At 38.7% G+C, this 22,853-nt stretch overlaps 1 protein-coding gene across 4 annotated transcripts in view; it reads left to right on the top strand.

The window, feature by feature from the left end:
* The window catches only part of LOC118738766, a 31,026-nt gene extending 10,260 nt beyond the window's left edge, over positions 1-20,766 (top strand). For all 4 annotated transcript variants that reach the window (XM_036469729.1, XM_036469730.1, XM_036469728.1 and 1 more), the window contains one exon: positions 16,951-20,766. In XM_036469729.1, the coding sequence (XP_036325622.1) occupies positions 16,951-17,736 (786 nt within the window). In that variant the 3' untranslated portion in view covers positions 17,737-20,766. The remainder of the gene's footprint in view (positions 1-16,950) is intronic.
* Positions 20,767-22,853: the final 2,087 nt, after the last annotated feature.

Genomic DNA, 22,853 nt, shown 5'->3' with positions numbered 1-22,853 from the left:
TCTTGCTCTGTAGCCCGTTGCAGTTAAATTGAAGGAGCTTCATGTGGCTCGGGAGACGTGTCGGGATGTGGGGTGTAAGTGATGTGTGTGTTCTTACCGCCGTTGGCTGTGTGCGCTGCTGTGATGGTTGCCGCCCTGTGGTGGTGGCGGGAGGCGTCGCAATTGAGGTCTGCGACCGAGCAGCGCAACACGGGCCCTCGAAGTTCCCAGTCCAATCTCGCGTGGTACGCAGACCTGAGCATGCCCTAAAGTGGCACCAGCCAAGGCAGGTGTTGCACTTGACTGATGTCACATTACGGAATATCCTGGTCTGACATACCGTGCAGATTGTAGGGGGAACCAGGAGTTGTTGGCGGCGGCGTGTGGGTGGTGGTGCGGTTGTGTGTGTTGTGTGTGTATGTTGTTGTGTTGTGGTGACTGTGTGAGGCTGCTCGGGTGGACTGAGGTTAGCCGTGGAGGCTGCTCTGTTTGAGCAACAGGGGGCCACGTACGACGTGGTCCACTGTCGATGTGTCCGTAGTCCCGAGCAGACTCTGAGGTGACTCCACCCCTCGCAGGCATTACACTTGACTGAGGTGGAGTTGTGGTGTAGTCGTCTCCGGCATACACAGCAGGTGTAGGTTTCAGGCCCTGGGTTTGACTCGATGCCAGCCCTGAGTAGAAGAATACGTAGTGAATGTAGCCCTATGGACGAACAACTTCTGAGATACTTCGCCGACCTAAACGGGGTTAGATCGCCGAAACAACGGCCCTTGGTCGGGTAAAACCCGAGTCATTCCGGTACGTAGAACCGGCTGTCGTCGCTTTTCTTTCTTTTATGAATCTAAGCTAAGTAACCAGTTTTTTGTTGTACAGCCCAAAGTGTGTTTTTTTTTTAATTTTATAAAAAACTAGCAGAGCACCCGACGTCGTTCGGGTGCGTTAGGCCTGAGCAGCGCTTTAGGTGGCACCAATTGTTGCATGCGTTGCACCTAACCGATGTTGTGTTGCGCCTTATCAGGTTGGTGCAAACGCTGCAGAACCATCTGTCCTGGGTGGATGTCCTGTGTTGCGTGCTTGTGGATGGTCCACTGGTTGATGGTTGGGCGGGTGTTGGCTGTGTGGAGTTACAGGTTTGTTGGTTGTTGCAGCACGATGCAACAAAATTGTTACTCCACTCCCTGTGGTGCCGAAGACCTGAGCATGCCTTTAGATGGCACCAGGCGTTGCAGCGGACAGAGGTTGAGGAGTGGTGTATGTTGCGGTGGCAAACACTACAGATCCAGGGCCCGGGATTTTGTTCTATGCCGGCGCGGACCAGTAGTATACGGAGCAGACTTGCCGGTGGGTCATGCTCCCATGGCAAAAAATTTGGGGGGTTGCTGCTGTGGTGATGGTCCTTGGTCGGAGTGCGTTCTCCGAGTCAATCCGGTACGTAGAACCGACCATCTTGGGTGGGCCTAACGCACCACCGTGAATGGAGTACTGGCTTCATTGCAGCCTGCTGCCCAGCCGCACCACAACACCCCGTGCCAACGCCACCAACAACACACACGCCGACGCAAGCACCAACCCCACCACCGGTCGCGACACCTGCGGCTAACCCACCCGGTCGGGGACCAGCACGTCAGGCCCTACAGGCACCTCAGGCACAACCACCAGCACAGGCAGCGCGCCAGTACTCGCTCACCCCACGCGTAACCATCATAAGGCCACAATCTATCAAGCTGTTGCAGTTTAATTGCAACGGACTACAAAGTAAGATCGCTGAGATAGTCGGTTTCATGAGAAGGCATAAAATCTCAGTCGCGGCGATCCAGGAGACAAAACTCCACTCCGGCTCGAGCCTTCAGAGCCAGGACGAGTTCAACGTACTCCGAAGAGACCGCCCCCGTGGCACCGGAGGCGGCATTGCCTTCATATTGCATAACGCGGTTCAATACCGGCTCATTACCCCCCGAACTGACCCCAACGATACATTCATCGAATGTCAAGGCTTGGCCATCAAGTCGGGGGATACGGAGCTGGAGATCGTCAATGTATACATACCACCCGCCACCAGTTGCTCAGCTGGATACCACCCTAACATAAGTGCGCTATTAGAGGGTGTGAACCGGGTAGTGCTAGGCGACTTCAATGCGCACCACGAACTCTGGCACTCCAATCTGGGCAATGACCAGCGGGGTACAATGCTCGCGGAGCAAATTGACGACTCCACGTTCTGCACTGTGAATGATGATGCCCCCACCAGGGTCGCGGGTGACTGCTATAGCTCGCCAGATATAACTATAGCAAGCGGGGGTCTGATAAACTGCATTGGATGGCAACCAGTGCTCACGCTCGCATCAGACCACCTGCCCATAGTAGTCGCCATAGACCAGCCAAGAGATTTTATGACATCCGAGAACCGGACATTCATGAACACACGGAAGGCGAACTGGGACGGTTTCACGGAATTCACAGATCGCAAATTCAATGCTCTTCCTCTACCATCATGCGCGCGCGTAGCAGAGCGCAATATCCGCAGGATCATCAACGCAGCAGCCGCTCGCTTCATACCAGCCGGCCGGATCGCCAAAATCCGCCCAGGATTCCCCACTGAAGCGGCGGGACTCGCAGACGAGCGTGATCGAATCCGCCAGGCTAACCCCGTATAAGAGATCTCAATAGGGACATTAGAAACCTGGTCAACGAACACAAGCGGAACAAATGGAATGAGCATTTAAAATCCTGCAACCTCTCAAGCGGAGCCAGCAAACTGTGGTCCACAGTCAAGTCCCTCTCCAATCCGACGAAGCGTAGAGACAATGTCGCTCTCACCTTCGGCACCACCACCACGTCGGATCCGCGGTCGTGCGCGCGCTTCTTCAGCCGGCAATTCATTGCACACCCAGAGAGAGACAAAACCCGCCGCAGCGTGCTACGGAAAGCACACAAACTCCGCCCCCGAGACACACCACTGTGCTTCACCATCGAAGAGACGCAGGCAGCTGTCAACCACGCCAAGTCATCGAAGGCGTTAGGCCCAGACGGAATTTCCATGCAGATGCTGAAAAAGCTAGGACCTGCGGGAGTCGAGTATATGACCGCCGCTTTCAACTTGTCACTGTCCACCCTGATCATCCCCGAGATGTGGAAAATGGGTAGGATCATTCCCCTCCTTAAGCCAGGGAAGAAGGCGGACGCAGGAGACTCGTACAGACCCATCTCCCTCCTATCCCCAGTGGCAAAAACCATGGAAGCACTACTCCTCCCCAGCCTGACGAAGCATCTGAAGCTAGCCGAACACCAACATGGATTCCGGAAAATGCACAGCACGACAACAGCATTAAACACCATTACCACACAGATTAGCGAGGGTCTGAACCAACGTCGACCCTGTGATAGGACGGTCCTAGTCGCTGTGGACCTGTCGAAGGCTTTCGACACGGTGAACCACGCGACCCTCTGCCAAGACATCCTGGACTCGTCGCTTCCAGCTCGGACGAAACGGTGGATAACCAGCTATCTGTGTGGTCGTCAGTCATCGGTCGAATTCCGAAACGCCAAGTCTAAGCCGCGTAGAATTAAACAGGGGGTCCCCCAAGGCGGCGTACTCTCGCCGACACTGTTTAATTTCTACATGGCCAAACTCCCTCCGCCGCCAGCAGGAGTAAACTTGGTAAGCTACGCCGATGACTGCACAATAATGGCAACTGGCCCCAACATAGACAGACTTTGCGAACAAATAACCGACTTTCTCACCGATCTTTCCAACTTCTTCTCCGCAAGGAACCTCCAAATCTCCGCCGCAAAATCCAGCGCCACACTTTTTACAACCTGGACCAAGGAGGTGGGGCTAGAACTGGACGTCTTCGTCGATCGCGCCAAAATACCGACGACCAACCACCCTAAAATCCTAGGAGTGACGTTCGATAGCCTCTTCTCCTTCTCCGCGCACGCCACAGCCACATGCAACAAACTGCGAGCCAGGAACAAAGTCCTAAAATCGCTAGCCGGCAGCACCTGGGGAGCCAACAAAGAAACCCTGCTCGCGACCTACAAGGCAATCGGCCGGTCAGTGGCTAACTACGCGGCACCAGTGTGGACGGCGGGGACAAGCGACACCCGATGGAGGAACCTCCAAACCTGCCAGAATGCAGCTCTACGTACGGCTACAGGTTGTCATCTCATGTCGTCCGAGCATCACCTACATGAAGAAAGCCAGATGCTGGCGGTGAAAGAGCACAACACCATGCTGTCGAAGCAATACCTCGTGGGCTGTCACCGAGGGAATCACCCCAACAATGCCTTGCTTCGTAACGAACCGCCCCCACGACACGTGAGACGACACCTGCATGACTGGAAAGCGGACATTGAGCCGTACGTAGACCATCCATTCGACGCAGCAACATACAGAGCGGCGCTCAACAGCCTGCACAGCGATGCGGTCAGAACGAGCCTCAGTACGCGTAATGACAACATCGTCTTGGGCGGTCGACCGCCGCCCATAGACCCAGAAGAAATAGAGCTGCCGAGAGAGACCAGGTGCACCCTAGCACAACTCCGTTCTGGGTGGTGTCACCGACTCAACAGCTACCTCTCTCGGCTGAACACACAAGTGGCAAACACATGCCCTGCATGTGGGCAAGGTCCTCACGACACCCAGCACCTCTTCACGTGCACCTCCAACCCTACGACCCTGACACCAGAAGCGCTCTGGACCGCGCCTATCGACGCAGCCCGCTTTCTCGGCCTCAGGCTCACAGAGTCGGAGGATGAAGACGACGACACATGACAAATCTGGGGGGTTGAGCACTGCTGCTACAACAACAACAACAACGTCGTTCGGGGTAAACAAATCAAAATATAAAACAGTCATACAAATATTCAGCTCAGCATAAATTAGAGGAGGAAAACTATTTTCTTTCTATTTAAATTAAGGCATCCTTATGAGCCAAACTTTAAGCTTTATCGTACTTCAACTAATATATATTGATCATCACTTTCTGTACTAAATATCTTTTTCCATTATTAATTTAGCTGAATTAAGGAAACGATAGAATTTTTAAATTAAAATTAGTCTACTATGGTACATTCCGTTTAGCTTTCTATTCGCTAAGCTGTTTTAGTATAGCTGCACTTTTACGGTAGAATGCTTATTTCAGAAGTAGTTTTATTCATTATACACGCACATGTCTCGTTTGACAGCATCGTGGAATCAGTAAAATGATTTAATCATTCCATTGCAAAATGCTGTAAGGTTTCAAAAAAACACAGTTTTAAATATCTGAGTGGTCTAATAGTTGAATACATATTTATCTCCCTTTTACAAATACATTTATATATACTTTATTCTAAACACCTCTCATAGATATGTCTGCACACCAAATTTCAGGTTTATGTGACTGGTAAAAAATTCCACGCCTGTGGAATGTGGCACGCCCCATTTTACAAACCCATTTATATATACCTTACTATAAACACCAACCATAGATATGTCTGCATATTTTCCACGCCTTTTAAAAACTCATTTATAAGCGTCTACCATATCTGTACCTGCATACCAAATTTCAATTTCCTGGGGCTTATGGGTCCCAAGTTATAGCTGATAAGAAATTCCGCGCCTATGGGATATGCTACGCCCACTCATTTATATATACCTATTATAAGCACCTGCCGTAGGTGGGCCTGGCAACCAAATTTCAAGTTCGTGGGGTTTATGGTTCTCAAGTTATAGCTGATAAAAAATTTCACGCCTACGGGATGTGCCACGCCCCTTTGATAAACTCATTCATATACAGCTTACTATAAGCACCTACCGTAGCTATGCCTGCATACCAAATTTCAAGTTCATGTGACTCATGGTTCCGAAGTTATAGCTGATAAAAAATGTCACGCCTATTCGCGGTGCCACGCCTCCTTGTCGAATCCCAATTTTTTCTCCCTATTATAGGCCCAGGTGTTATGGCAATACTCTGTCAAAATTTCGTTCGATTCTGTCCGACATATATATATATAGATAGATATAGTTTAACACTTTAATTCTTAATAAAATTATAGTTTAAAAAACTATTATAATTGCCATTCGTACTATCATCAGGTATGTAACTTGAGAATAGAAATCGCTCCATCTTTTAGGCGCATCAATATTACATAGTTACATCCCGAGTTAATAAAAGGAAGGTAAAAAAAGGAAGACTAACTGCTTTATAAATCGAAAATTTGTATGAAAATGAACCTTTATAAAGCTGTTTGAAGCTATTTTATTTTTCATGAAATAGGTCATAAGTGTGCAAATTTGTTAATATGCATGTTGTGAGTGAAAGCTGTGACAATGGTGAACAAAAGTTAAGCAATTTTTCACCAAAAATAAATCGTAAAGCATATCCATCTAACTGGAACTCAAAAAAGAATAAATTTAAGACTAAAGAATATAAAAGTAAATCGAAGAAAGTATTTTTATTGGGACCACGACAGTCGGGTCTACGCAACCGGAACGACCTAGACTTATATCTGGCCAAGGAATGTCACTCCAGCAACACTCCCCAAACACTCTTTGGGAATTTGTATGCTATTACAACAACAACAACAACCAATATTTAATACTTCTATATTGGCAGGAACTTATCTGCGCTACGTGTTTGGTTTCAGCAATCAAAGTGAGATAGTTTAAAGGCCACTGTACGTCCCAGCAGTGCCCTCAGGAGGGAACGTTTATGCCGTACCAAACGCTCGTATCTTTTTTTGGACAAAAAACTGTATATTGGTGCGAAAAAATTCTGTTCCGCCGCATCTCCATTTAGAAAAAAAAGCATTTTTTGCAGTACGGCTATTACTTATGGCCCTATTATGTATGTCGACTGATAGCCAATGGGCAACCATATACTAAAATTCGCATTACATATGGCAACTGGCTACTCACTGTCGGCTACTCAGTCTAGTAGCGCAATTTTCTGTTTCCCGCTTATGACGATTTTGTTAATTGTTTAGATAAGTTGATAGTTGTCTGCGCTTTTCTATATACTGAGATTAGTCGCTAATACAAAGTATGATACTGGGAGCCATGGCTGCTAGACCAGCAACTAGACACCAGTCGCCATACGTAATAGGGCCATTAGTTTTTGTACCTTTTGTACACCTCGAGACAAAATGATAATATCCCTAGACACGAATATAGGCGTGAGCATAATAAAAAATTCGGCAAAGAAAGACTTAACTTAGTTGACGGCGAAGAAAGACTCGTTACAATAATTGACGGCGGAGAAAGGCGCGTGAACTTATATTTGAGGCCAACTATGGTTGCGGGTGTAACAGTTTGTAAATTCTCCGAAGAGTTTTTGAGGAATTATGCTAAAGTGACAGTCCGTGGCCAGGTATAAATCTATGTTTAGGGTAAAACCATAGTGGAGCGGTGAGCAAAGCGTAGAAGTGGCTTCGAGCAAAGCTCCAATTACAAACGTGTTTCTTCGCCGTCAACTATGTCAAGAGTCTTTATTCGCTGAATTTTTATGCGTCTTTTCGCGGTCGACTTTTGAGCTCGCGCCTTTATTGATTTTAGATTTTTTTTTTTTTGAAAGTGCTACGCTCGACAATTTTGTTTGTATGGAAGAAAATAATAACACCCTAGCACAATGGGCCACTACATAGAGGGCGATGCTCAAATCTTATATTTCGAAAGTTGGTATTTAAGATAAAAAAATATACAGCAGCAGAGTCATAACAAAGTATCAATCTCGCAAAAAACATTGGGTTCCTAACTACTACCAGTTGCCGCGCACAACAACTCAAAGTTAACTTTTCAGACATACAATTGTTTTCCCCATATCAAAATCGAGTTCATGTGTGTCATTAAAGGGTATTTTATAATGTTAAAGGTTACTATTTGATTAGAAGGAACTATGCTGTTAAAGAAACAATGTGTGTTGATTGTTTACAACTTTTCATCATTACATAATTTCATTGTTTTCTGAGATATGTATAAGGAATAACTTGTAAACTATGTTTTTTTCATGGTAAATTTTTCAATTCACCTTTTCTCCAAAATGCGCCAGGTTTGTTCTCTGAGTCTTTTTTTAATTATAACCGCAAGGCTTTATATATAAGTAAACTTGAAAGATTTGCACAAGCACTTCGCATTTTTGGGAAAAATATGTTTCAATGTGAACTTATTAATTTTTGTCAGGTAGTCTTATTTTTACAAAAATATGTACCACACAGAAGTGTGCTAAAGAAACTAGTGAACCCGCATGGCGTTAAAACGCCCAAAATTGAGTTTCAAAACCCTAAAAACTATTTCAAATGTTAAACAGAGTTATACGCGACGCGAGTGTCATATTGGATCTAAATCCGTGCAACCATTTCTGAGTCTCTAACTTCAAAAAATAAAAGCTTATCGCAGATCTTTAATTTCCCCCATTTTTAAAATTAGAACGAACGGTGCAAATCTGGTAACCTTCACAAAAAATTCCTTCTTGTATACCTAATCAAAAATATTTTCACACTAATAGCCCAGTTAGGCAAACATAGCTTTGCATGAGAGTTGTCACATAAGAATCTGTTAAATGGGCTTTGCCTGTAAGCGGTTGCCCAACGCATAGCACTTAACATGTAGAATTCTGTGAGAATGGTACAGCAGTGCAAGTATGCATAACTGGGATATAAAGCTTTTATAAGTCTCTGGCGACTGATACATGCTTTAATTAACAGATGAATTAAGTTGAATTACCCCTCTAAATAAAGTCCAGATGTAAATCCTTTTTGAAACGCATTTCGATTAATACGCAAATTTTAATAATTCATTTAATTCTTTTCCCAGATGGCAACACTCTTCAAACATCTTTTTTCTTGAATTCTAGATTAATAAATAAATAAATTAACAAATGGATTTACTTGAATTTTTAGATTTTAAACATGTGGCAACCCACCTAAATATAGTCCAGATATAAATCCGTTTTGAAACTCATTTCGATTAATACCTTTATTTTAATAATTCTTTTAAACATGTGGCAACGCTCTTAAAACACCTAAAAAATATTCCTAGTTTTTATAAAAAGCGGGAAAATGTGATTTTTCATTTCGAAACTGTATGGTGGAAAGTGTGTTCTAATATCTATTTGATACCCAAAAAATGATCACGGCTGTACTTTTTGCTGATATATTACATACATATGTTCCATTTAGTTAAACAATATAAGAATGTACCACAAAAACATATATTTTCTATAAAAAATCATAACTCAGAAAAAAAAAAATCTTCGCTATTAGAGATTTGGGTTGATTGTAGCTCAAAGTGTCCTTTTCCCGGTAAAAAAGTTTGAGAGAAAAAAAAATACACTTTTTGAGTAATTAAATTAAAAAAAAATTTGCACTTGTTGTTTATTGTTAAATAAAAAATTTTAAATAATGAAAATCAATAATTATATCATTCTATCTTGAAGTGACAAGAATTACTGACATTTGAGTAAAAACATTGTTGGAATCCAGATACAAAAAAGAAGGTAGTTTCATTTAATGACATTCGTTGTTGTTGTTAACCATTTGACTTTTAATAAAATTATGACATTTCATTAAATTCATGCTACCTGATCACGAGCAGTAATATTTTTTTTTAAGCAGATTTCATTAGTCCACTCAAAGATGTCGAATATGATGAACCTGAAAATTAATGCATAATCTCAAAAAGGGGGTTGATTAGGTTTCAGAACTGATGAAGAAAGTGATCAAAATTATACTTATGCTAATTGCTTATCGGAGGGCGGTCTGCGCAAGCCGAATTCAAGTTTTTTGCATACATTGGAAATTTTAAATTCGAAATTTGTTGAAGTTAATGGTGACACGCTAACCACAAAGCCTAATTTTTTGAAAAACCTGATGGGAAATTTAAAAGTAAATTTTCACGAATTTCATGTGAACAAATATTCCCAAAATTATAAAGTAAAACAAAAATAATTTTTCCCAATTTGTTTTTGTTTTGCATGTTAGGTTATGAGAACAATTTATTCACATGGAATTGGCGATTATAAAAGGATTTATTTGCAAAGAGAATTCTTTAGAATTAGATTTTTAAATTGCAAGATTGCATACAAAATAAGAAAATGAAAAAATAACAACATAATGCTCTCGTGATTTTTATTATAAAATAAAAAGAACAATTTCAATGAAGTCTCCTTTAACATTACATATTTTATATATTTTTAATAAAAAAAGGTGCGAACCACGTAAGTAAAAAATGGGAAATCTTTAGCTATTTGTACAACGATTTAGGGGTGGGGGGCGGAGGAGGAGGAGGGGGCTGTGCTCGTGCCTGACCGGTTGTCTGGAAATGGAAAGCATTTGGGGTATTCCACCGTCACTGGTGGAACATTTGTACAGTAAAATTGTACTTTCTTTTTTAAATTTAAGCAAAAAGTACTCAACAATTCTACATAGTGGTAAAGCTACACCTAATTCACTATTATATGAGTTATTACCAAATACGAAAACAGTTTCAACTTACTTTTCTGTGTAAACTTGATGTCTTGAAATAAAAAAAACGAACCACGAATACTAACAAGCAAAAACTTAAACAAAACTTATTGCTTTATTATAAAAAAAAAATTTCGAAATTCCTCTGTCACGGATGGGACAACGTTTGTCAGGGGCGGGGTAGGTACGAATTTCTATATGAAAATGAGCTTTTAGTGTGGTCCATATTGAGTATTATTTATTAAACTAGTCATTTTTAGCAAAAAAAAAAACCGACTTCAACTCTCATATAAAAAAAATATATATATATATATCTCATGATCCACTTATCGGATCTTAACCAGATTAGTATGGGACCACCTCTGAGACACTACCTTTCCGATGCAAAAAGAATTACCGAAATCGGTTGACGTGGTCCAAAGTTATGCGGTAAAAAAAAAGATTCCGACGAACTGATAACCTCCTCCTTTTTTGGAAGTCGGTTAAAAATATAAGAAGCCAAGTAGAGGTTCAATTCACTCACGTTTTATCTTAGGATAGTGCATTTTATATGGAAGAAAATGCCTAGCACCGTCAGTTAAAAAAATTATTAAAAATCAACGCGATTTTCTAGCGTCTTGAAATTTTCACTTTTACCTACATAAATTTAATGGGCTTACTGCATACCATAAATTCTGAATAAAAAGTTTTTGGGTGTAATTGTTAAAGTTTGTTTAATTTTTATATATGGACTCTTGTTTAAATATTTCCGAAAGAAAATAGTTTAACTCATAACAAAGTGGAAGTTTGAAGTGGCTGGAAAATCGCGTTGAATGTTGGCAATTTTTTTAGTGGAAGACGTGTTGCTCATTTTCTCCACACAAAAAAAAATTTATTTTTGTCCAACATACTTCGTATGGAAGAACCTACGTATAAAAAACTTTCCATAAATCAACGCGATTTTCTAGCAGCTTCAAACTAGGGATGTTGCGAATGTGGAATTTCAGACATCTGCGAATGCGGATGCGGATGTCTAACAGGTAACATCCGCGGATGCGAATGCGAATGCGGATGTCAAGTATTTTTAAGAAACAATTAGGTAAGTAAATGAAGTTACTTAGGTAGATGAAAGAATGGAAAAGTTAGTAGTTTTTAATAATGTTTATTTTATTTAGTACATGAGTTTAAAAATTGGAACATTATATGTAATAGAAAGTAATGAGAACTGCATCGGGCCCGAAAATTTCGGATGTATCCTCCTGACTTTAATCTTGACTTGAAGAATCTAGCACAATGACGAGATCGTTGTTTAAACAGCGTTTACAAGCCAAACCATATGTCTTTTTAAAGAGAATTCTTCGTTCTCATTCCTTTCGCTTTTTCATAATTTGGGGAACCTGCAACGTCATCAGCGTTTTTTTGAATATATATAGCGAGCTAAATAGGTGGATATGGAAAATAAATTATTATTTTGCAGGAATGAAAATTTTGAACAAAATTCTGTTTACAAATTCGTGGCTGTCAGCCGAATCGGATCAGAATATTGTTATTTTTTTAAACACCCCGTTTTTTATAAGCATTTGAATTATTGGAATCACGGATGATGAGGGTTCTTTGCGTTCCCACGACAGTCGGGTCTATGTAACCGGAACGACCCAGATTTATATCTGGCCAAGGACTGTCACTCCAGCAACACTCCCCAAAAACCCTTTTGGTGAACTTGTATGCTGCTACAACAACAACAGGGTCTCAGATAGTTACGTAATTCTTACCTAATTAAAGGTCAGACCAATAGCCTTTTCTCTTTATAGCCAGACGTTGACCATTTCTGCTGGAAATCCCTATTGAAGGAGCCTACTCTTTGAATTCAAATAGCAAAGAAGGAAGATGTAGGGGGAGAGTTCTACCACAAAAGTTTTTAGCCAAGGATTCAATGTATATCTCTATGAAAAAGACATTGCCCGACAAGTAAAAAACATTACTGTTTTTTTAAATTTTTGCTAAAAATAAATTTCCCAAAGATTTTGATTTTTGTAATGCTTTTTGCTTCGCCTGTAAAATAACAAATTTGCTGGTTAGGGCCTTTGTGAATTAAGGTGACGGTATGTAACATCAAAAGCAAATCAAAATGCAGGTATTTAAAGCACAGAAAATGAAAAAAAAATATATAGTATTAAAATGACTATGTTCTCTTTGACGTACGTCAAAGCTCAAGTAGAAGTTGGAACTTGTATGACTGCCCATTGATAGCTCGGTTAGATAGCTTAAGAAATAATATGTTTAAAGACATTTTTATCATCAAAGTTGACCAGTTTTGTTAAAGAAATACAACTACGACCAAAGGCAAAAAATATTGGCTACAAATTGTCATTTTGTTTGCCAGATATACGTTTTATCGGTGCACTTGCACAACATTCGCATTCGCAAAAGCTCCGCATTGATTATTGCGAATGCGAATATTAAAATTAATGCGGAAGCTCCGCGGTTACGAATATTCGCAACAAGCCTGCTTCAAACTTGCAATTTGTTATACTAAAATTGAATGGGCTGTATAATAGCATAATTTAAATTTTTCATAAAAGTCTGATTAGAAGTGTCAGATCTGTTTGTATGCGAGCGTATACAGCACCACAGGTTTGTAACTATTTCTACTGGGAACGAACTACGCAGGTCCGGAATCTCTTCATGTTGGTTTTACGTATTTCATTCAAAATAAATGTACTTTAGGTTTTTTTTATTCAAATTCATATTCAATTCAAATTTCTCGACTGACGAGTGTCGACCACTCACATAATGCGTCGACCGCCGTATAAGTCTCTGTGGCAGAGAGGACGCCTCTATGTCTTCTAGTCGCGTGGAGTGACTGACGGTATCAAACGCCTTTGACAGATCCAACGCTACTAGAATAGTTCTCTCACAGGGGCGGTTGCGGTTAAGGACCCCGTGTTATCTGACTGTTTATGGCGCTGTTGTTGTGCTGTGTACTTTACGGAAACCATGCTGGGGGTCAGGTGGTTCGTAAAATACGGGAGGAGCAAGGCCTCTAGTGTCTTCGCTACCAGGGAAAGGAGGGTTATCGGGCGATAAGACTCCTTTGTTGGCTGGTTTCCCCGGTTTGAGCAGTGGGACCACCCTCCCCATCTTCCAGGAATGGAGAGAGCGGCCATTGACAGGTTGAGAACCTTGGCTAAATAGTCTACTCCCGCAGGACCTAAAATTTTCAGCATTCCGTCGGGTCCCACGGCTTTAGAGGCTTTCGCCTTCCCGATGGCTACCGGAACTTCACAAGTGAAAGCGAGAGGCACACGTGTTGTTGGCAGTTTGTGCAACTTTCTAGGTTTGGCTTTGCCCGTCCGCTGCAGCAGCAGTGACAACCCTCCGGAACTTACGCTCGCTTACGTGAACGTCGGTTGGTGTGGGGAGGGCAGAGAAGGTGCTTTCAGTAAATTCCGCGAAACCTTTCCCATCAGCTTTAGAAAAGTTGATATACATAGGTCCGGTGTTCCACAGAAGCAAAGTCAGCAGGTTTTTCAATCGAGATGACTATGGACAGATGATCTCATGCTAACACGATGTAAAGAACAAAGGTTGCGCCCATCTTGGTACCGCTATTCCGCTCTCAGCGAATTTGACAGAATCGTTGTTTTTTATGACGTCACACTCGGGTAACTTGTTTATGTTTTCCTTGCAAAATTTGTTCTTATTCTTCCATTCTTGCTCACGTTTTGGCATTTCTCCTGCAATTGCACCAGTGTAACGTCACACAAATGTTACTCTCGAAAATCCTCTCTGATGGGCGCAATGGATGGATTCTCGACAGTTTTTCGAGTCGTTCTCTAACGTTTGAGATTGGAGAATGTGGATAGTTCTCCAATCGTTCTCTAATCGATAACCAACTTCGATGTTTGCTGCACGATTGAGAGAAATAGAGATTGCGCCCATCGCGGTACCGCTAATCCGCTCTTTGTGATCTTGACATAATCAGCTGCGTGCGTGACATCATATTGGTGCAATTGTTGATTGTGGGCATACGAGAAAAACTAAATAAAGGTGAAATTAGTCAAAAACGTAAACCTACCGGTACGTAAACCCGAGTCAGCTGTCTTACCAGAGCGCCATGTAAATGAAAACTCAACACCGCAGAATTTTTCTGTAGTTGCAGCCCGTAGCGCAGAAATCTGCGGAATTTAGATCTTTCCGTGTCAGCTGATTTCTTCTTTCTATAGATGGTTGCATCAGTTTTGCAGATGGTAAAAAAGTTATAAAATCCTATTCAAAATATGTTCAAAATATTTGAAATTTACTATCGAATGAGGTTTTTTGTTGAAAAATAAGTAGTTTATGTTTAGCCTAGCATCTATTATAGCACGAAAAATTGTAGTTTAACCAACACTGAGGGCTCCAGTAATCGACAAAATTCTGCGTATACAGACTGCGTTTAAGTATAAGTTCTGCGTTCTTGACTAATTTCACCTTAACAATTTTAATATTTGTGCGTTAATATTTCTGCGTGGTTCTAAACAATTATTGAGACATTAACAAGTAATTTTTAGCAAAAAAAAACCGACTTAAAAAAAGTATGGGACCACCTCTGAGACACTACCTTTCCGTTGCAAAAATAATTATTGAAATCGGTTGACGTGGTGCAAAGTTATGCGGTAACATACATAAAAAAAAAAAATATTCCGACGAACTGATAACCTCCTCCTTTTTTGGAAGTCGGTTAAAAAGCAAAATGAAGTGTACAGTGGCAAAGTACATTCATATGTGTGCATGAACAAAATTAAAGCTAATACATGTGTACATATACATACATATATGTCGCTCATTTGGACAATAGTTAGTACCTCGTCTGTCATAACAATTGTAATACCTTTTTTAGTATTTCATTTTAGTTTCATTTAGAAGACTTAGCTTCTCTTGGCATTTCCAATTGGCGTCAGTTAGCACAGAAGAGAAATGACTGGCGTGCTGTTTTGGACTCGGCCAAAATCGCTTAGGCGGTTACAGCGCCAATAAAGAAGAAGAAGAACGTGCGCGTTTATAGAGATAAGTGAAATGAGAAGCATAGGGGTCCGCCCCCTTTTCCATTACTTACCACTTTCGCCATAAATATGGTATTGATAGCAAATCGTCGTTTAAAGTACAAAAAGCGTATCAAGATAATACAAAACATATTTCAAAATGGTGCTACTTTTTATAAAGCAATCGCATTTCTGGCTAGTATATTTCAGGACGAATGGATAAGGATTGAGCCAAGAGCTTGTGTGAGCAAATATAATTTTTGGCAGCAAATGTCAGTTACGCGGTTTTGCAGAATGACGATACGCGGTTTTGTACTTTAAACGACGATATGTAGCTGGGTCGAAATTCAGGACGTTAGCGTAAGCGGTTCCAGAGATAAGCTATATGAGAAGTTCAAGTTTGTATGGAAGGTACCACGCCCCCTTTTCTAATGCATTTGCAATATATGCATCAGTGCTAAGTTGCAGTTCCCCAGCGGAATTGGTTTAAGAAATATGTTGGTTTTTTAGGTTTTAGTCTATATAAGAATTTTAGGAATATCCCGAGCTACATACCGAGTAAACTTTTGGTCGGGATATTTATTTTCAAGGTGCTGGCATACATATGTTCCAAATATGAATCAAATCGGAGCAGTTGTTTAGTGTTTTAGTGAAATACATTGCACAGAGAACTGCATGAAGAGAACTTGTAAAGCGTGATGCCTCAGATTTCTTAATTTTTTGGCAGCATCAACAAAAAGTTTTGTTTTTTAGCGAAAAATCTTCCACACAGAAGTTCCAAAGAAGTGCGGTTAGTTATGCTTGAACACTCTTAATTGAATGTCAATAAAATTAAGTTTGTGGTTATATCAAGGCGAAATTTTCAGAACAGTCCGTCCGACGCACTGGAAAAAGTTAATACATTAAAATATCTAGGAATAATGATCGACGATAAACTAAAACAAAAAAAAAGTATTCTATATTTTCAGTTAGAACTCTAGCAATATGTACATCGGTGAAAACTGCATTCAATTCCATGCATTAGTTTTCGAGTGATGCGCGTACAAATATACAGACAGACAGAGTAAAAAATTCTAAAAATTGTTTATTTGGCTTCTGTAGCTCTGATAAAAACCCACCATATTAATCGACCTGTTATAATTTTATTATAAGTATAGATATAGATTTCATTTATTTTATCAATTTAATACAATACAATTTTTCAAACAGGTGGCAACCCTCCCTAAAAATATTTTCAATATATTCAATTTATCTTATAAATTAAATTGAATCAAAATTTTCAAACAGGTGGCAACTCTAAAAAAAATTTTTGGCTTCTATATTTTTTTCTTTCTATATTTTAAGTTAGACCCCTAGCAATACAGACAGGCAGACAGACAAAAAGTCCAAAAATGGTTGTTGGCTTCTGGTGCTCTAATAAACACACCCCCCACACAAATTTTTCTTTAATATCTATAATGTCCTGTTACAATTTTATTATATGTATAGATTAAGTTTTTTGTCTTCCTTTCGTTTATTGCAGATTGTTAGCTCCTTCGATTTGATTCGTAAAGAGAAACAACAGCAATTGAAAGCAGCAGCTCAAGCTGAAAAAGTGGCAAAGGCACAAAGGCAACAGCAACAAGTGCAATCGAATGCCGGCAATTATAACGGACGGGTACGCGCCAAATCGCAGGGAGATAAAATGTGCGTACAACAAAATATCAATAGAAACCACAACACCAATACCAATAATAATGGTGGCAACAACAAACATCGTGTACAAAAACAAATATCAATGATTATTATAAACTCAAATGCTACAACCAATAGCAGTATTCATAACAATAATACGATCAACAACAACAATAACACTGCCGTCTTTAGTGCTAGAGCTGCATCGAATCCTTCACCATCGTCATGCTCAGGCGCCGAATTACTCGCATTTGCCGCCGAAGCCGCAGCAGCCTCAAACTTGTCATCAGCAACGAATTCGGCTCAGAAGCAACGTCCAGCTTCGGTATCTTTGCATTTGGCCACGCCACCTACACCAGCAACTGGTCAGGCCATCCAGCAGTTGCAGCGCATGGCTTCTGGCACGAACCTACGAATTCTGAAACGTAGTACTTCGTACCAGCAACAGTCGCAGCAACTCCAGTCAAAATCCAACTCAATGCAACGATTGCAACAACAGGCATTATTCGAGCAGTCACAGCGACTTGAAAATGATCTACAACTACGTCAAGCACCACAAAAATTCACACCCAGTTTCAATTCGTGGACGAATTTCTCATTTACAAAAAATTTTATTGCAAATGTTTTTTGTTAGAAGAAGAATGTCAATCAATGAAGAAGTGCCAGATTGGTTGAGATATAGGAGATAGTGGAGTGAGCGCATAATTATTGTATGCGTGATTTAACAGTTCAAAGCTCGAAGGAAGTACGGGATTAAGAAAAAGCATAACAAGATATAATACAATTGAGATACAAAAAATTTAAGTTTTACGTCAAATAAATACATAACGTTTTGAAATATTGAAACGCAAGTTTAGTAAATTTTAGAAATATGCGAAACGGGAGACGGTAACATGTACATGTGGGTTATTTGGGGAATTCCAAATTTGAACTGAAATAAATAGTATTCAGTGTTGGTATATTTGTAACGCAATAGAGGAATTTAATATGTCAAAGGAGAACTTTATGTGCAACTTTTTATGTGTTTTTCTCCAATACTTCCTTCGTCGCTTTCACTGATTCTTTCTAAGTGTACCTACTACAAAAACTAAACTACTTTATTTATTTCTATTGATTTTATCTTCTCATTTGAATAATTTTTTTCTTTACTTTTGTAAAATGAAAGCATATCGACGAAATTCATTTTTGATTTCTAATTTTAGTTTTATCTAATAAATAAAAATATTATCAGCTTTTGTTGGAAACCTGCAATTTTTCCTATACTTAATTAAACTTTGAAAAGTATATTATGGTCAAATTAGTTTCTAAAAAATAAAATTTTAGAATAATTATAAACCATTTAACAAAAATGCCACCTACAAATAGTGAGAAACCACTAGACGAAAATATAGGTAGGCTAAAGCGTAAAAGTAGCCATAAACTGATGGTCAAAATAAACAACCTAACCATCATTTCATTCCATCATCACGCTCTACCAACGCCTTGTGATAGTACAATAAATCTTACTTTTAAGTTTAATTGATAAATCATGTAATGTACTGAAATGTAAAAAAGTGCAAACAAACTTGTGTGCAGAAATGTAATGCCTATTTTTTGTCGCTCGTTAAAATGCTACTATAAGTTTCATTCATATGATATGATAATTACGATTGACTTCAGTACAAATTTTCTTGCTATTTTCATGTGGCATTTGAGCGCAAAAAATGTACAATGTACCTCGAGTTATTGCATTTTTACTATTACTCAGAATAATGTTCAAATTTCTATGCAAGTGAAAATTTACTATTGCAAAATATTTTTGTTTAATTGTAATAATTCAACTTATCCAGTTATGAGTTCCTTCTTAGGTATTTTTTTCGGCTGAGTTTGAAGTGCAAAATTAACTACTATATACCATATAAAGTCATATACATAAAGGCAAAGTTAAAGCGCCTTAGCATGATCATAATTCGAAGACTTATAAGTTATAATATCTTTACCAGAAGGTCCATTGGCTTTAAGAAGAATAAAATCTTTTCACGCTTGATTATACATACAAACATATTTGATTATTTCGATTTTATTTGATATGTTTTTTTTCTAAGTTGATTCAGTGCGAATAATTTTGAAGTGCAGTTTGCTCGCACAAGTGAAGTTTAATCGCGGAAGATGGAAGTAGGTATCAATTGCATTTGCACTTTTTTTATTTTACTGCCTCGTTTTATTTAAATTTTCAATTGAATTGTATGGCAATTATCCAAATCGTACATGCCATACGTACATGCGAATACATAAAATACTTTTGATTTGTAAATTTTGAGCAATTTCCTCTAAACAAACATGCACATTTATGAAGTATCTATAGATCATTATTTGTTCCCTATTTGTTAATAAAACAAACAAAAATTTTAAAAAGTTCATATTTTTTTATAGAAATTTAAAAAGTGCAAACGCAATTGATACAAACACTGCCAAATACTAAGTGTCAGTTTTTGAATTTTAGCAAGCATGTAAAATCGTTTGTTAGTATCCTGCTATAAAATGATTTCAACTTCCATGTTTCTCAATTGGTATCGAATATTTGGCAGTGCAAAACAAAAACAAAACAAAAAAACAAAAAAAAATATCGCTCACAATGCTCAAAAATAAAAATTAAACAATAAACCAGATCAATGTTGGATCAGCAAAAAATTATAACAATACAATCAAGGTGAATTCATATAAGTTGTGGTGCTGACTACCCACGAGGCAACCGTTGCGGCAGCCACCATAAAATATCAAAATATGTTGATGTTCAAGCGACGGTTGCGGCAACACGATTTCTATGTCAGACTGGACTACACACGAAGCAACATCACATGGTTTCTTCAATGATTGAAAAGCGAATGAATTTCTGGCAATATTTCTCCTTACTAAAATGCAACCTTGAGCCGCTTTGCTGGCTGTTTTTTATTTCTTTATTTTCAATTTGAAGATTAATTTGTTATTTACAACTAAACAATTAAATTCAAAAAATAATTTAAAGCATTTCTTCTTTATCTATTCAAAATTATCCTTTAATATTTGTCACAAATTCGCGAGAGTGCCACACGGCAACACTCGATCAGTTTGACAGCACTTGTAGCAGAAAAAAAATTGCTAGTGCAGCACGAGCTAGTTGAAATATAGGGTTCATTCCACAACGTACAAATACAATGCATGAGTCTATTTTAGTCTCAGTGTATTGTAATGCCAAATGTTCGCAACCACGGTTAAATTCTAGTTTTCAACTAGGTTGCACAAGTTAGACTTTTTCTTTGAGTGCGGTTTAGAAATAAAAGAGCCTGATGCTTTCTATTTTGACGTTTAGAATACACCCATATTTTCGAAATTGATTTGCGCTGTTTCAGCTGCAGTCGTACCTTGTATATTTTCTTTCAGAACGTGATTCCCGAAAAGTGGCAGAAGTTGTTCCTACTGTTCGCACGAGGAAATTAAATTTCTCTTTCTCAATTTGATAGCGATTTGTATGAAAAAGTTGGAAATATCGTCATGTTTGACACGCTTTTTATAAAGAAAAAATAAATAAAACGTAAACAAACAACTCATTTTGACAATCCTCGCACACAAAACAATCAAATCAGCTGTTCTAATGGCACCACCTTATATGAATTCGCGTTGAATACGATAGTGGAAGAGCGACTCGTAAAAAATCGAATAAAATAAATACCAATTTTCGACAAAGTACAGAATAAAAAACGAAATTCAAAATCCTGTTAAAAATTCTAAAAAACTGTAAAACTGGCAAAGTTCTATGTATTAATCCCCCAAAAAAATACATTTGTTGTACTTTCTATTCAATTATAAATTAACAAAGGAAGGACTAAGAGAGAGTTTGGCTTAGCATTTAATGTATAGCTAAACTCAGAATTTGTAATCTTATAGGGCTTTCGCACGGGGCGATTTTTCAGGCAATTTTTGCGTTCAACTCATGCAGGGTTGAACGAAAAAAAATTGAATGGCTAAAACCATCAAAATATGAAAAAATATCAAAATATTCCCCATAAAAAGGCGTTTGCATTGTTCAACTTTGCATTCTACTTTTGGTTGAACGGCCTTTCAACTAATCGCTTTCAACAAAGTTGGTCGCCAGCCAACATTTAGCCATTCCATTTTTTTCAGTGCAACCCTGCGTGAGTTGAACGCAAAAGTTGAACGCAAAATCGCCTCGTGCGAACCCCTTTTTAGATGCATTAAAGTGCGCACAAAGAAATCTTAAAGTCCTGCAAATAAAACGGTAATATACGAATAAGAGTAAGTAAGTTTACTCAATGAGAATAATGCAATAATGAAACGAAATAATTTGCCAGTCATAGTTATTATCTTTTATTCAACAATTATTCTATGCGATTTGCATTTTGCAACGCTTTTTAATATATGTACATTTTATGTTAATAATTTACATTTTAATTTATTATCTCGATCCCGATGGCATATCAACCAAAAATTATGTTAATAACAGCGAAACATAAATCTTTTTTTTCAATATTTAAGCTTACTCCTTCCTCAATGGATGCATTTTATCAATGATTTTCAATGTACAAAAATGTCATTTTAAAACCAATCCTCAAAATTTTAAGAATATTCTGTGATATAACAGATATAACAGTATAGACATTTCCAATAACTCCTTAATTGTGAATAAAAAATTCTTTTTTATTTTGTACTTTCGAAGAAAAAACCAACCACCAAAAATTATGTTTTATTTTCAAAAGGCGGGGGTGCAAGAAATCAGTGGTAAACATGACTAAAGCATTATTTGCTATATGAAACATCCGATACGTACATATGCATGTAGGTAGATAGAATCAAACATTTTCTTGAAAAACTATAGGACCACTTATTATTTATTTACTAGTGAACCCACATGACATTAAAACGCCCAAAATCGAATTTCAGAAACTAAAAACAAAAATTATTCCAAATGTCTGTCAGAGTTATAAGAGATCCGAGTGCTGTATTTCATCAAAACCGTGCAGCCGTTTCTGAGTGAAGAGCAGTCTCGCTTAGTGCATGTTTTTCATTTCATCAAATTTCAAATCACCCTATCCGATGAAAAAAGTTCTTAATTAAAAAAAAAATAAAACTTTATCACACATTTACAGGCTAAGGTAATTAATTTGACCTCTCAGTTTTGAAATTCCTTTTCAAACGTATTCTCAAACTAAATATCTTTAATCTCTTTCGTCTGACATGATGATACACATGTATTTCAATAAACTGATGAACTAATTTGAATTTGACTGTTCTAACAAATGACAGCCTTACCAAATAAATGTTAGGAATAAAGCCTTTTCAAACCCATTTCGATTGATAACCATTTTTTAATAATTCATCCAACTTATTGAATAATTTGAATGTAACTTTTTAAACACGTGACAACCCTCTTCAAACATTCCAAATGTTCAAACCATGATAAAAATATAGTAAGGTAGAACCGCTGAGAGTCACTTTTAAAATTCTTGATGTTTCCAAACAATTTAATATTTAAATTTACTCACAAACTCACTCACACATTTTCATTTTCAATCTCAAGCAACAACAATTTCGAACAATTTCAATTTTTTATTTTCACTTTTATATGATTTTAAAATGTTGGCAAACTTCAAAAAAAATCATGGCCGACAAATTGAGAGAACGGTTCTACCTTGCTATGTTTTTATCATGGTTCAAACCATGATACAAAAAAAGAAGGTTGTTCCATTGTCACTTTTTCGTCGCCATATTAACAAC

Source organism: Rhagoletis pomonella, unplaced genomic scaffold, assembly GCF_013731165.1.
Source record: "Rhagoletis pomonella isolate Grant_MI unplaced genomic scaffold, Rhpom_1.0 Rhpom_scaffold_00005, whole genome shotgun sequence".
Lineage (NCBI taxonomy): Eukaryota > Metazoa > Arthropoda > Insecta > Diptera > Tephritidae > Rhagoletis > Rhagoletis pomonella.
This window is presented reverse-complemented; position numbering and strand designations above follow the sequence as displayed.